Consider the following 16,633-nt stretch of genomic DNA (forward strand, 5'->3'; position numbering starts at 1 on the left):
CTTAAACTTTTGAATGACTTTAGTTATTGTAATTCATCAAAGATATTCCTGAAACAATTTTTTCACTTCCGTTATGACCTGAACCATAAAAATCATAAATATAGCTTTTTTCTAAGGGTCTGGTTATTTTTATAGTTTTGACTCAATGTGAAATGTAAACATTTTGACAAGCTTTGAGTTTATGTTGAAAATCTCAGTTGGTTCACCACCTTAACTATGGAAATGAAATACGGTAGGAGAATCAGTCGATTTCTCAGTACTTTACATTACTCACTGTATTTACCAAAAGAGGGATTATTTGACTATTTCAAATGCATCAAGACTTTGTTGGATGAAGATTACTTTGTAGATAAAACACAACCACCAGATGGAGGTAAAAGGCTAACATCACAGAGTTTTTACACAGAGCAAAACCGCTAAAATCAAAAACTGTTCCTAACCACAAGGAGCAAAAATTTAACAGCAAATCCAAAAACACAAAAACAAGACATTTCTTGTTCTTTAATTTGAATTTTATTAAATTAGTCAGGAAAATTATAATCTCTTTGCTTTAATAAAGTGTGTGTTAGCATTCTGAACATTGTTTTTACCTGATGAAGTCTTAAAGCTGGAGAATCAATCAGTCCAAAAATAAAGACACTGGTTAGTTTGTAATACAGGTAGCATCACACTTAATAATTTTTTATCATACATATTATTAGTTTTTGATATTACATATTATAATCTAGATTTTTTTATATTAAACTTTCTTGAACACTAAAAACTTAAGATATGTTGGAAAAAAGAACTGAAATGCATCAGACAGCATCACACAAACATCTGTTTTATACTCCTCAGACTTGCAGTTAAGAGACAAAAGTTTTTCTTGGTAAGCCTCTTTAAAAAAATCTTTGGATATCGTTTTATATCTTCAGGCACAGCCAGCAGCAGTATTGACGTGCTTTTGGTCACTACTGCCAGTGAAATGCTTGTCTTAAACAGTTAAATCTGAAGATATTATTATATAAAGATTAGATTTTTTGATAGTTTGACGTGTATAAATTGCACTTACTCTTACAGGTAAAATTCAAACACACAGAAGCTTCAGAAGAATTAAGAAACAAGTCCAGTGTCTAGCCATAAAAATCAGAGCTACTTTAGTACAAATAGCACAGTTACAGTATAGTGGTATTTAGTGGGCGAAGTGGTAACACCTGAATGTGTGTCTATAAATCACTTTACCTGATATCTACATTAAAGTTATTTGTAAAATCTGGATTATACAATCAGCAGTTTTCTTCACTTAGGTCCATCTACTTTATTCCAAATAAAGTTTAAGGTGCTTAAAAAGTGTACGAAACTATAAGATGTCATAACCGTAGTTTCTTGTAAATATAGACCACATTTCCATAAATAATATTAAATATAGTAATATTTGATAGAAGAATACAAATTAAGATTTAAGGCGTTGATGTTGGAACAAGGAAGGGCACTGATGGCTACTTCTCAGATTTTTCCACTTGCTTCCCGTTCTCCGGTTTTTCCTGAATCATGTAGTCTTCCAAAATGGCCTTTGCCGTCTGTTTTCCAGTCTTTTTCACCATAGCTTTGATCCCAAGGTTGTCAACATTGAAGGCAGTGATACCGACATTAATGGCAGAATTGACCGCATTGTCTGTGGCTTGTCCTGCTGCTGCTCCGTACCTTCATCAGATGTCAGATTGGGTGAGAGGTTGGGGTGAGAGGTGAGAAAAAGAGGGTTTGGGGAGAATTAATTCATATGCAGAGCAAGGAATGCCATGATGCCATGCTGTATGTGAATTTAAATGTGAGCATTACACCCATGCAAGTGAGCAATCTTAAATTAAGAAGCCTCTGACTGCCAGAAGTATGATTGTGGTGCTGTTCCACTGAATTAGACAACATAGGGTGGGCAATACACATATAATGACTGAAAATAATGCAAACATGTTATATAAATCTTTTTTCTACATCAGCGTACATTAGAGCGGTGGTTCCCAACCTGAGGTCCAGGCACGCCCTGAGTGGAAAGATTTAGAATTCTAAATCTTGGTTCATGTGAATTTACAAGTTTATAGAAAAAATCTTTTTACAGCTTTTTGAACTTAAAAAATTATTTTTTTTCTTGAAAATTAATAGATTCTCTTTATTTTCTTTTTCTGTAGTGTGGCGCTGAAACAACGTCCTAATAATGGATAGTTTATGCATAGATCTTTTGGCAAGAACCTTTTAAGTAGGCCTATTATGTTAGGATTTTGTCATTGAAACAATTAAAATTGATGTTCTATGTTTCCAAATAGGTCCTGAGGGGGCTTAGCTTTTCTTAGATATAAGTAGGGGGGTCCCTATGAAGAAAAGGAAAAACCACTGCATTTGATGTTAGATTTTCTGCCTGAGACCAACCTGACCCTGTGGGGCCATGATCTGCTGCTCTCCCCTCAGGGTTGAGCCCCTTAGGGCTGAAGGGAACTATAAACATTTGATCATCTTGTCAGAACAACATAAAAAGATCTTATCCTTGGTTTAGGATTTTTAGTCTACTTCTCCTTCAACAACATCCAAAATAACTTCTGGTGTGGATTCACCTGGTGACAATCTGCCCAGCCTGGCTGCTCACTTCTCTTGGAGTCTTTTTTTTTTAAATTCAGGCTACACTCCAAGTGATTAATTTACTAAACATTATACCAGCATCTTATTTATCTGTATGTTTTTTGACAGAGAGAAAAGTTGTTGAATGTGGGGCTGCTAGCTTGGTCCACTCCATTAGCACACAGTGATAAAGTGCAGAAGGGAACAAGCAAGAGAGTGGGAGCGCATAATTGTGCACAAAGGTGGAGGGAAAAGAAGAACAAACTTAAATTGATCATTTGTTGTAATGTAACATCTTTATCTGTGAGGTGTGTGAACAACACTGCAGACAGTAGTCTGTTAACAGACTGCTGCTCTCTAAAAAGCTTTTTACATGTAGTAATACATGTTTTTGTGTTTTACTCATTCATATCTCATCTGAAAAGATTTCTGTCATTCAGACAACTCTGAATTGTGTTTTAAAACTTAAATAAAAAAGGGTTGGGTTCAGGCTGATACAGAACAGTTTTGGGCTGGCCAGGCTTGAGTAGGGTCAAGGCTGCTCACCATTTAATGATGAAATTACCAGATAGGAAAATCAAAGTCATTTGATGGTAGAAACAACACACTGGTTGAAAATTTTACATACAGAGATCACCCACCCCAAAATATTGATTCACTATATTCTGTCAATATTATGCAAGTAATTGAAATGTGCTGCACCTATTCATAAAATGCTTTCAATCCGGCAGAATTGAAAGGTGGCTAATCTTGATCTCTCAAACAAAAATGCTTCCAGACAAAGATCTAAAAAGCAGCACCATCATGTGATTGGCAGCAGAGGGGAAGGCAGTGAATTTGCACAGAACAGATTACATTAGAGCACTTTGTGCAAGAGCCAATTCATTCAGTGTCATGCTCATGATTAGTAGTTTAAGAGTTGAATAGCTGTGACTAATTAGGAATAATTACACTTCTTCTCATTAGGTGGGTCAAAGATGTTTTGTAGACCCCTAAATCTGCAAAGCAAATTGAAAAGGAAATGAGTGCACTTTTGGTTATCAATGCAATAGTGAATCATTTGTTACATTTATATTTAACACTTGTTAAACAAGCAGTGCTGAGCTAAATTTTGATGCTTTATATCAAAGCAAGTGACCATGATCAGACATCAATTTAAAAAGACGGGGGAAACTTACTTATGCTTTACAGTGGTGACTGTCTCTGATGCTACACTTGAAGTAATATTCTTCGCTGCTGTTTCCAAACCGGTCCACATTGTGGCAAATCCTGGTCAAATACAGAAAGTAAAATTTAAGTAAGGCACATTAAGTATGCTTTCTTAAAACAACTTCCTTTTCAAGAAATTAAAAAGTAGAAAATCTTTACCCTGCACTCCACTGGCAGCCACGACCATGGCTCCATCTATGTTGGAACGCCCATCCTTGTCTTTCTTCATTGATTCTGGGATCAGCTTCCCTCCGTGTTTTTTCACGTGTGGAGCCAACTCTCGACCCACACAGCCAGCAACCGCACACACCCCGTCCACTGCAGCAACACAACATTACTTAATTAAAGGTCTGCTGCCAAGTAACTACTCAAGGTCAGAGAAACATGCTGACAGGAGTTGACTTAGTCACCTAAAAACTGGCTGACTTTGACGGCTCCTCCCGTCGCCTGCTTGGCAACGTGGAGACCTTTGGTGACTGTGGGGCTGACATGGGTGGGCTTGTCCTCTGGAGTGATGTGTTCTCGTAGTTTGGAAGCTCCTTTGTGGATGGCTTTGCCTGTAAATTCGGCTCCTTTTACCAAGCCCCAGCTTAGCCAGGACGCACCTGATAGAACAACAGGCAAATTTTAGTCAGTCTCTCCTAACTCCAATGAACATAAAGATATTTTACAGGGGAAGAAGCACTTTGACCTCACCTGTCAGGATCCCATTTGCAACCTTTTCACTCCACTCAGGCAGAGTCTTTTCTTCCTCTGTGGCAGCTGATGTACTCTCCTCCGGTGCAGTCTCCTCTGGTGCAGTCTCCTTAGGGGCAGTGATGGACACCTTCTGACTGAGGTTAATGGTGTCTGTGGCTTCATCTGGAGCCTGATCATACAAACACATTAGTTAGGTAGTGAAAAGTACAGAAACACAACTTATCTGCTGCTTTGTGCAAGCTGTAGACATCTCCATTCAAATGCTTGTCACAAAGTAACCCCAAATTCACACAATGACTTCTCTTGTTACTCTGAGCTTCTTGTTACAATGTGCCGTTTGTCCGCATGCAGATTGCTGTTTTAAAATGTCTCCCACCAGCTTGTGCTAAAAAACCCTCTACTGTCCAAAAATGAACACAGAAGTGCCTACTTGCTGATAAGGAATCAGGTCCATCAGAGTATACAAGTAGCCCTCCTGCTTACATCAGAAGTGACCTTGTTAGGCATCGATCTCTACCTCCATCATGGATGAACTGGCACTTGTGTTTCAGCTAAAGCTGTGAGGTTGTGCTAACTGCTGCAGATAAGAGCATTATATCTGATTAATTCTCCTCACCTGCCTGTCTCAAATCCCTACAATGCTGAGGCAAGGCTAACTTGGAGAAGTGTGCCAGCTCACAAGTAAGCAGGAGAAAGTTTCATGCCAAAGAAAAACAATGAAAAAGTTTGCAATCCTCTAAATCAGCAGTCTCAGAGTGTTGAGTAAGCAGCAACTAAAATCTTTTTCATGTAAGGAGCTAATTAAAAGTGTGTGGTGTTTTCAGCTCTTGCTGAATTATATTTATGATGACTTGAAGAACAGTGAGGCTAACAACTGTGCCATTTGGCATACTTCCTATGTCAGTCGTAAAGTTTGACTGAACTTATTCTAATCTAAAAGTTTACACACCCATGTTAAAATGCCCCATGAGGCCAAGATATTTTATTTCAGAACTTTTCCCAACCATAACATTTACAATGTACCTAAAAAACATCCAAAATCTTTTAGGATAAATTTACTAAAAACAAAATAAACAGTTTGCATAAATATGCACACCCCTAGACTAATATTTTGCCAAAGTCCTGTTTAATCTCATCACATTCGTTCTTTCTGGGAAGGCGTCTATCAGTGCAACCTATCTCAACTTAGCAAAATCTACCCACCCTTCCTTGCAAAAACGCTCTGAATCTGTTAGATTACGAGGGTATTTCCTGTGCACAGCCCCCTTCAGGTCACCCAACAGATGTGTGAAGCCACCTGTGGTGGAGCATAGTGTGAGCAGCTTCATACTTGGTGGCTGTGTTTCATTTTCTTAAAGATATATTTTGGGGCTTTTGTGCCGCTATTTTAGAGAGGACTTAGAGGAGGACAGTGGATAGAGTTGGCAATAGGGATGAGAGAGTGCCCACATACATGAGGTGCAACCTAACCACTGGGCGATCTGCACCCCAGCTGAATCAAAGTCTCAATTAAGATGGAGGGAGTTATGAGCATTTCCAAATACCAGTCAATTTTGGAACAAAATCTTCAGATAACTACTAGAAAGTTAAAGATTGATTCCACAATATAGTGTGGGATCCAAAGCATACATCTGAATGTAAAGAAAGAACATCTTCACCAGAAAGAGATGCAAGTTTTGAACTGGCCCAGCCAGCGTCCAACAATGAATACTGCTGAAAATCTGTGGAGTGACCTGAAGAGGGCTGTGCACAGGAAATACCTGCATAATCTGACGGACGTATTTGCACTTTTGCAAGGCCAAGTAACGCTGATAGACTCCTACCCAAATTCAGTAAATACTGTTATATTATTAAAAGGTGCTTTAGCAAAGCATTGGTCTGGGGGGTGCATATTCATACAAATAGGTTTTTGTTGTTTCTTATCTTTATCAACTCCTCCTGAAACATTTTGGTCGTTTTCAACAGAGGTGGAAAAACTTCTGGGCCTCATTTTTACACCACAAAAATGTGCGTTTTAACAGAGCCACTGTATATTTGAGGCTGAATCTATTAAGGGGTAAAACATCTTTATCTAATCATTGATTTGTTGAGTCAACATAAGCAGCTGAAAAACAATTACGGGTGTGATCTCTTTAAAGAATATTCAAGATGAAGATGCATCCACTTTCACTCAGCTCTGTGACTGCCCAGTAGCAGCAGAACACTCCAACTTCACTGTTTTATCTTCCAAAAATAACTCTCCATGTCTCCAACGTGCAAAGGAGGATTTGCCAGAGAGCATTGTGTAACAACTCTTTTGTAACTTGTGTCACCACTTGCTTGATGAAAATATATTATGATCTGAAACAGCAGAGGCACGTTTGAGAATAGATACTTTTTTCTGGACATCTAATCAATGTGAAAAATCATACGGATAAATGGTCTTAAATGTCAAAGGATAATAAAAAATGCTGTGCAGGCCAAAGCTGCATTTGATCCTGAAGTAATGTGAAATGACATTTTGTGCCGATGCAGATCTGACTGCCCCGCAGCACTGACCTGAACCCTGAGATCTGTCATCTGGGACAGCAGGTCCTGGAACAGTTCTCTGTCTGCAGCAGGAAGCTCCGAGGATAGCACCACTCCGACATAATAGCCTGGAGCCGGTGCCATCATGTCAGGGAACATAAACACACCAGTGTTACACAGCAACACAGGAGACTGCATGGCCATGAGAGGGTAGATCCAGTCGCACACCTGCCGGAAGGCAAAAAAAGAAATGAGAAAAACAAAAATTGTACGCGCTAAAAAATAGGGTTGATAAAAAATTATGTCAAGAACAACATGATTTATGCCAAAACTTGTATTGTATTTCTGAACAATGTGCCCTTTTGAGATAAGATATTCAATTTAAGTGGAGGTTGAATATAAAGGGGGAAGGGAGCTTTGTGAAAAGGTTAGATGTACATATTTTCAAACATAACCTCAAAATAATTGGCCTTCTGTGTCTGATGTTGGCTCTGTTTAGTACTCCAGTCTGAGAGGAGACGAACCAGAGGACACTGTCTCCCTCTGACTGCAGCATGGCTAACTGGATTATAGGGCATAACAGTGTAAGCAGGGTTTAGATAATTACTGGCACTCGTGAATCACTGATGTCACCAACTGGCAATAGCACCTAGGAAATTCCCCCATGAAGAGTCAGATTTCAGTCTCATGACCCACTGGTGTGTTCGGACGGACGGCAGAGCAAACATTTTTTTGAAAAACAACAGAAGACTGCTCAAATTACAGTGACTATTGATTGCATTTTTAACAAAAATCCAAGCAGGCAGGATTATTCAGTCTCGTATCACTTGCTGTAGTATTTACACATCACCTTGACATTTACAAAGCAATATAGTGGCTCAAAGGCCTGCTGCTGTGTACTTAAGCAGTGTACAAATGACCAGTGCTTGATTTGCTCCTGTGCTTTCATTCACTTCATCACTTCAAAGCTGATAACCATGAATGACTGAAGTGCACCTGTAAACATTTATGTGGTATAGAATATTAACCACTATTTGTGTAAAATATTCTCACTTTAACTTTGCTGTCAGAGCGCTTATTTGCAAGGGTTTAACAGAAAACATTTGCAGAAATCTTACTGGCAAACAACGAATCTGGGTGAAGAGTCGAGATTCAAAACTTTGTTGTCATTGTGCAAGACATATAAACAGTGGAGTATCTCTCTGAGCAGCACAGGTCACATGACTATCTAGCCTCTAGACATCCTTTCTGTGTCTCTTTCTCTCTAAGTGTTTGCAAAGGCACGGTTTGGCAAAGCATGATGTGACAACACAAAAGCCTGCCATTGGTTGTCACAGGCCAGTCACAGTGCATTGTGGGAAACATACACAAAATATGGCGACAGTATTAGCCGCTAGTTGCAGGAATAATATTGAAAAATTGTTAATATCTGAGTTTTTGTTGTGTATTTAATTTTGAAAGACCCTGGAAAGTCACTAAAGATCCAGGCGCGATAGTAAATGTTCTGTAAGAGCCACGAAGGCATGGATAGCGTCATTAGAATGGCACAACAGAAGACTTTCAAGGGATAAAACAAGTCAGTGGCTATGATTTATGGTTCAAAAGTAATTTCACTTAGAATAAGTGTCTCTTCTTGTGGTATACAATAATACCGGTCTCAGAGGGTTAAATTCTACAGTGTCTCTGGGACCCACCAGTGGGCCCCGGACCACACTTTGGGAAGCACTGCCAACTTTAAAATGTGTTTTGAGCATTGAACTCTGTTAATTTGTTGATCCTTAAACTTTATATTCTGTAAGTTATGGACTAAAGTTTTAGGTCTGAACTAAATTTAAAAATCAGTGTCTGCTAAATTATTTTGCAAATATCAACATATTGGATAACAGCCAAAATCCAATATCTAGTATCCCTATTTTTTTGGTGTTTCACTTTTAATGTCAAACACAGTAACTGTAAAGAGTTACAGATTTGGTGCTATTGTGTTTAAAATGCTTGTTATACCACTTTCTTATACATAGCTTACCTTATTTATCTTATAATCAATATGAAAATGCAGAGCCAGATTTCTCTGAGTGGAGGATGTTAAAGTCCAGTAGGTCATGACTGAGTGAGGTGCAATCCTTTTTAAGTTTGGGGCAGTAAAGATCTAATCAGGGACTTCCCAGGAGGATGACAACATGTTCATTAGCCAACAGGATTAGGGAACTGGCTAAACAACTGTCACATGATCACGTCCACAGGGCAAGCATTAGAGATCATTAACAGGCCTATCTCCTCCTGCTGATGAGTCACAGTCAAAGAAGTCTTCACGAGCCAACAAACCTCTTACAAAAGTAGGCAAAAGGGCACAAGGCAGACTGATGACATTTCACTTGCACTTATTGCATCATATGTGCACGAGGGTGTCTTATCTAGTCCTTTTTAACCTTATACAGACCCATAGTCTGAGGAGACCGGTGTAAATATGATTTACCCTTACCTGCAGAAATGCTGGTGGTCTGTTTGGCATTCTTTCCGAGTGATCACTTGTGAACTTCACCAGCCGCAGGTAGCCCGGGTACGATGGCGCGCTTACCTGCCCTTCAGGTGTGACAAAGAATATCTGTACACCATGAGGGATGTACACCAGCTCCTCTCCTTCCTCACCCACACTCTGAGGAGATGGTGTTGAGTTTGATGTGCGACTGTAAAACTCGTCCCCAACCAGTGACATCTCCCCTGCTTCTGTTCCATATGAGATGGATAGGTGACCGTCAGCTGCCTGAGGAGAGTATGCTGGAGGCTGCTCGCCTGGAACCCCAGGCTGTCTGGTAGGGGAGAGAGTACGACCCTCGTTGCTGCATGCAGGTTTACCTCCTACAGCTCCTCCTGCAGGGCTGTTAGCAGAGAGTAGGTTTGAAGGAGCAGGCCTCTCTGGTTTCTCTTTGGTTGGCAGTGTTGGGTAGAGACCTTGACATGGAGCATCCATAGCATCTGGAGGACACACACTGTTTAATGTAGGTGCAGATTCAAGGTCAGAGCTGGTCTCTAGTATAGCCAGACGGGTGGTGATGTTGTCCAGTGTCTCTTGCATCTTCTGCTTCATCTGTCTGGCTGATTCCCAGGAGCTGCCGACACATTCGTCTCCATGTGAAGGCACACTGATGGCCCTGACCAGGTGTTGTCTACCTCGCTTGTAGAGCTCCAGAGCCTGAGCCTTGTCTCCAGCTTCATCTGCTGTGAGTCCTTTATTGATGCACTCAAAGGCCCTCTCATAGCCATCTTTGATCACCTGAAGTCTGGCGTTGTCGAAGGCATCTTGTTTAGCTTTCTCCATTCCCTCTGAAAAAAAAAAAGACGTAACAATTTTAAAAATTGAGTTTCCACAAACAGTAATATACTTATTGGCAACAACAGGCCAGTTGTTCTTGACTGGTCAGGCACCAGGACCCATTTTCACCTCCTTAAGAGAAATCCTGATCCATATTCTTAAAAATGTACATTATGGATTTTTGCCACTTTTTCACATATTGGCGACCTACTTTGCAAAACTTTGCAACCTACTTTTAGGTCCCAACCCCTTAGTTGAGAACCTGGTTTATGCTACCATTTTACTTTTCAATTTTATTCAAGAGCATTTATAATATGAATAGGGTAATCAGAGTTAATGCATTAATCATGATTAATTAAGATCCATAATTTGTATTTATGTTTTTAAATTGTAATTAACCACATGCTCTGTTGTCCTTTTCAGTGCACTGCACCCACAGTGATGTAAAATAAGTCCACAACTGCTCCTTAATGTCTAATTTCACTTTTAAAAAACTCACAGACAGCTCAGTAAACAAGTCAAACCTTGTGAAATCAAATATTTACTTTTTAAAGGGGCCTTATTCCCTTTTCATCCAATAACAAGTTCCTTTTCTGTGTCTGTTCATGCCATAATCTGCAATCTACCTAGTTTTTCATTCAAAATAAAAGCAGGTCCGTATAAACAGAAAGTCAATCACCCATAGTTAAAGACAATACCTTTATCCAAAATAAAACAAAACTGTTTGGATGCACAATAGTGGGATTTTATCTCAAGGGAGATTAATTGCAAATAAATTCAAAAATTCTCTAATGTATTGTGATAAGAAATGTTAACGTTTGACAGTCCTAGATGAGTAAAAATCAATACTGATCCTCTTTGTTACTGCAGCAACAAAAACCAAATTCCTACACACCCAGTATAGGGTTATTTGTTTTTTTTATTATCACTATTTTGGGATACATGATATTGGTAATGGCAGATATTTAAATTTCTGCCCATATTTACAACCCATATTTTGGCTATGAAAATCTGCCTCTATCAGCTGTAAATACGGGCAACATGAACAAGTAAGTTTGTGGTGTTTTAGGTTGGAACAACAGACCTACTTCAGCTGATGTCTTTTAATTTATTCATCCTCATTCTTTCTTTACACTTGAAATTGTCTGTTTCATAGTCCCTGTAAAGTGAAATCCAAACTTTGTGTCTTAACACACTAGATTGTTGGAATAAGGTTGCTGTGAACATGTGAAAACACTGAGATCTATGTGTGACTTTGCTATAATTTAGATAGTTAGAAAGTTGTTCACCTCTTTCCTGGCATGGTTTGATTCAAGCAGGGCAATAATATGAGCCCAGGACATCACCAGTCTTGATGGGGAATTACCTCGCCCCTAATGCTACAATGATATAAAATCCCTGAGCAGTTTGACTCAATACAGTCTGTTGTTAGCTGATGTTACTGCCTGCAATGAAAGTTAACAGCCAGCTACGGCAATGTGTTTTTGCTCATTGTGAGGTAAATTTCCCAAATCTATCAGCCACGGAGGACTACAGATCATCAAAAGTCTCACTACAGAGAGATTTGTACCAGAAGCTCTGATCAGAAGCATTTAATAGAATCTGTGCATTTCTCGTGGTGGGCGTGGCTTCATCTCAACTGACACGCCCACACCATCCTAGAGCAGATTTTTCATGACGTTGGGGCTTAACTTTACAAACGTAGAAATGTTTTTCATGACTTAAATTTGGCCTGGTGGTTCATATCACTGGCCTGTCATACAAAAAACCTTTTTTAATCACTTCACAGGGCCTTTGAGGACTGAAGCTTGTTAATTTCTTCAACCTTAAAACGTCAAATTGTGTGCTTTAAGGGCTGACATTTTAGATCTGGACTACATTTAAATATCAGGAACAATATAAGCGTATATCATTTTTTAAATATCTGCATATTAGCAAAAATCCATAATGTGCATCTCAACTACTGTAGTTAAAAAGTGCAGGTAAACTCATGCACACTGTCTAAATCACATTAATACCCTGGCAATCTCTGTCACAACCTCAACATACTGTTGCCAATGCTTTCATTCAGTCACCTATCACATTTAGCAGTCAGCTTTCTCTAACATCCAGTCAAACATAGGCTATCTTTCACAAAATACATAAACCTAAAAAGCAAACACAGGTCAAGGGTGAGGGGCAGCATGTCATCTTATCTAGAAATAGACTTTTAATACTATACCTCCCTTAAAGCTACAGGTTACTTTACTTTAATTTTACTGCGTACTTTCCTCTAGCCCCGACGTTATGCTCACTTTGACCACAACTACGACTCATTTACTACAAAACAGACCAAAATAAACTGCATTTGACTGATGATAAGTCGGGTTACTCAATCTAGTTATGTATATCGGTTTATTTACAGTAAAGGGAGTAGATTGAGCCAGCTAACTGAAGCTAAAATCGACCTTTAACACAAACTATTAAAGGCTAACCACCTAATGCGAACGAGGATTGCTGTAAACCAACAGTCACGTCATGATGTCACTCTACCACCACCAACAACTCGAAAAACACAACAAAAATAAGTATGTTGAATAGAGGCTGTCAATATGAACGATGAGCATTAGCTTCACTCGGCTAACGGTTACATGCTTACCCCAATGAGCGACAAAACTCCAGAGAATAGCCTTAGTAGCTAAATAGCTAACTTGAAGCTATCCTTACGTGCTCGTCTCGACGCAGATCCCTTTGCTTTTGAGTCCGGTAACAGCAACGGTCTCCCTGAGAAAATGGATAGACTGTTGATTGTGGGTTACTGAGCCTTGTACAACTCCCCCATAATAAGTAGTGAGGTGACACCGATTGTCTTACGCTGTATTTCCCTTTCAAAGCAAAACTTTTGTGTGACGAAAGCATGCGCATGACAGGTCCACCTTTACTTTTATTTTGAAGGCAGGGGGAGGAAGTGGTGGTATTTTTCATTGGAATGGTCTACGCTTGCTTGACAAGTAGGCTGCAGCTCAAAACCCTTGTTTGAGTCATTGAACAGCTCCGTTCAGATTCAGGAGGTTTTCTGCCGCCTTGTGGTCAAGAATTGAACAGCATCATATTTATCAAGTTAACGTCAATTCATGTTCTATCAAACTAGCACTTCCTGTAAAATGAAGTAACCGTTAACTCCGATAAACGACTTGAATAACTGTATTTGAACTTTTGGTTTTCGCTGCTGTACATTGCAGTATATTTCAAAACAGATCACACTATCGCGTCTTGTACAGTAATAAGTTCTGAAAGCGAGATATAGTGATAACAAAGGAGTTTAACTTGTCCATTAAACGTCATTTTTATTGTTATATCATTGACAAGAAGGATGGGTCCGGTGGTTGTCGCTGAAATAGCGATTTACCCTCAAAACAAAAGCATTGAAACGACACGGTATAACATTCTTGACCCATTACCTAAATTTTGTCTGTATTAAGAGGAAAATTTGCGTTGTTCCCTTACAAGCTTGCCTGTAATTTCGCAGAGAATTTGCCCTTAATTTGGAGAGAAGGACATCAAACTGTGGTCATCTGGGCGTATCTATTCAATGCTAGCTTAATCTGTCTTTAGGATCATGCAGCCTACGCTGTGACCACGAGAGGGCAGTCGACGATCATTCCCTACACCATGCAACGCAAGTCAGTTCAGAATCACGAGCTTTACTGCCCTCCAGTGGTCACTAAAGGAACGTCAAGAACTTAAAATCAGTCAAGTTATAATCAACGCTCCTCTTACCGTGAACGTAAACTTCCGCTGTAGCTTTCAAAATAAGTTACCAAATGTAAATTCCGACGGGAACATAGAAACTGTTGTTCACCGCTGGCTCTGCAAATAACTTTTCTTCGGCTGTACATGAATAAATACTGACGAAAGATCCTGTCAAATGCATCAGACAATTAACGGAAATCAAAGCAAAAATGTATGATGATTATAACAACAACAGCAATAATATATGAATAAATAAATAACTCAAATAAATTAGTTCTACAACAATGACAACTAAAGAAATCATTCTAAAAACAGGTAAAACAGCAGCTTTGTCTTCAGCCTATTTTAGCTGCATATACCTAAATTCTGTCCTACACTTTATTGTAAATATAAAATATTTGAAAAAGATCTATTTTAGCATGTAGACGTTTTAAATGTTAAAGTGAACTCTATTTTAATAGGACAAACAATGTAGGGACATCTAAAACTGTTTCCCTCACTGACAAGTTGAAATGCTGCCATGTGATTGGCTGATTTGATATTTCCCTGAATAAGCACTTGAACTGTGGGCGATTTTAGACCCATTTCTGGAGTGCTTGAAATGTTGAAAATATCATAAATGTAAATTTTAGGAAGCAAAACACTAAATTCGAAATGATAATTGAGGGTCAGGATGCAAAGAGAAATTAACTTGTTCTTTAAAGAAAATCAACAGTAATTATGCAAAAGATATTTTTGGGGGACTTGGGTTGGGGGGGGGGGTATTGATTTTTGGGTTTTTAACTTAATGGCCATGTTAAATGCTGGGAAAATAAATCATAATTTACTGCAGAAACATTTGTAATGGTAGACAGCGTAGAAATGCATTTCTGCATTCACAACATTGTTGATTTATTTTAGGAGGAGGAGGATTAAGAGGAACTTTACAAGTCAACATCTCTGGTTCAGGATTGGCTTGACACCAACAACAATAAAGTCTGAGTGACCACAGTACATGTAACTAAGATAACGTGATCATTAACTTTTTAACTCAACTCCTACAGTGCCTTCCATGACTGTAAAGTCGGCTTTCTGAACAAGCATAGCAGTGATACCTGGCAGTGCACTAAACTTCAGGGGTTTTAGAGGGGGGTTGTGATGCTGTTTCTAGCTGGCTTCTGTGTTCATGATGATTTTTTTCAATGGACCTTGAAGTTTTCCTTCTTGGCAGCTTTGAAAATATTAAATTTAAAAGTAATTTGCTAATAGACTCACTGAAATTCTGCTCACCATTGATGAAAAGAGAAGGCTATCACATGAAGATGGAAATAAAATCTCTGTCTAAAAGACTGTGGCTAGCTGAAGTAATCAGCTGTTAACTTCTATGGAAAATAACATATCAACCAAGGGATCAGAGTCTATCCTTTTACGAGATACGGTGACTCTTTCTGGATTATTTGCCCAAGCTTCCCTTCCACATGATAGATGGTACGACTGCAGAGATTTATACTGGAAATTTGCTGTTTGTGTCACCATTGAAATGAGAAACTGACGTCTCTCATTGTCTAGTTGTTTCTTTTGTTTTCTTTTTGAACTGTATGTATTTTCATTGTCTGTTGTCTCTATTTTTGTGTTATGTTTAATACTTCCAGTATTGTTTGTTTTATTCTTGTAGTTTTCTGTCCGTTACTATACTACATTCTGAAGAAGCAAAGTAAAATTTCCAGTAATGATTTCAGATAATTGACCAATGAATCTAAGTTTTACACACCAGCCCATTAATACTGCCATCCCTCTTTTGCATGCTGTTAGGGTGTAAGATAGTGACAGATGGATAAGGACTATAATCTGCAGAGGGCACCAAATCCTATTTCAAATGGAAAGACAGTATGAGAAATGGGAGTGGAGAAAGACAGAGTGGTATTTATACTGCTGTTGGTTCAAGTTCATCAAAACTTTTTATAACCCTCATAATTTAGGCCTTTTGTCCAAGAATGGAAAGGATTAGGCCTACAGCTTAGTATAAATGTGCCACTAATGACCATTAAATTCCCTTTTTTTTCCACATATGGGCATTAAACAGAAAAGGCAACAGTCATTAAAAGTCAGCAGTACAAATCCACAAGCATAATTAACTAAAAAGTCACTCTCCTACAATCTTTCATGTCAACGTTTTATTGTTTTGACTGCTGCCAGTTTCTGCACAAGCTCAGATCGCCGCTGTGAGAAAGACATGTGATAAACATTAGTCCCATCAGCAGACTGACAGATTTCCAGCATACATCCTGCACAGAGAAGCACAGGGGCCAAACTAGACACGCTCTGAACACATGTGGAGATGATACATTAAAGTCTGTGTAGCCGGCGTATACTCACTGGTGACATTTATCAAGTAAAAAAAAAAAAAAAAAAAAAAAAAAAACGGTCACTTTTTAGGCTAAAATTGGTTAATAATTGATTTTTTGCTAAGTATGTTTATTAATGTGTAATTCCCACAGTTTTTTAAAGACAGCATGCAAGGGAGAAAAACACAATTTTGATGATAATCATCTTTTCAATAAATGTAAAGTCAGTCGACCAAAAAGTACTCTTTTAAAATAATATTTT

The 16,633-nt window shown here is 38.7% G+C and overlaps 1 protein-coding gene across 3 annotated transcripts; it reads right to left on the bottom strand.

Moving 5' to 3' along the window:
* Positions 1–490: 490 nt before the first annotated feature.
* Positions 491–13,195, bottom strand: spartb (spartin b). 3 transcript variants are annotated; one of them, XM_041803072.1, is made up of 9 exons: positions 12,954–13,195; positions 9,485–10,326; positions 7,036–7,233; positions 4,495–4,666; positions 4,209–4,403; positions 3,958–4,116; positions 3,768–3,858; positions 3,541–3,587; positions 491–1,683 (listed from the first exon to the last, which is right to left on the bottom strand). In XM_041803072.1, exons 2-9 carry the CDS (start codon positions 10,319–10,321, stop codon positions 1,577–1,579), a joined length of 1,806 nt encoding a protein of 601 aa, XP_041659006.1. In that variant the 5' UTR covers positions 10,322–10,326; positions 12,954–13,195; the 3' UTR covers positions 491–1,576. The 3 variants fall into 3 exon arrangements, with proteins under 3 accessions (XP_041659006.1, XP_041658998.1, XP_041658990.1); XM_041803064.1 differs by lacking the exon at positions 3,541–3,587 and having other exon boundaries at positions 13,022–13,195; XM_041803056.1 differs by lacking the exon at positions 3,541–3,587.
* Positions 13,196–16,633: the final 3,438 nt, after the last annotated feature.

Source organism: Cheilinus undulatus, linkage group 2, assembly GCF_018320785.1.
Source record: "Cheilinus undulatus linkage group 2, ASM1832078v1, whole genome shotgun sequence".
In the NCBI taxonomy this organism is placed as follows: domain Eukaryota; kingdom Metazoa; phylum Chordata; class Actinopteri; order Labriformes; family Labridae; genus Cheilinus; species Cheilinus undulatus.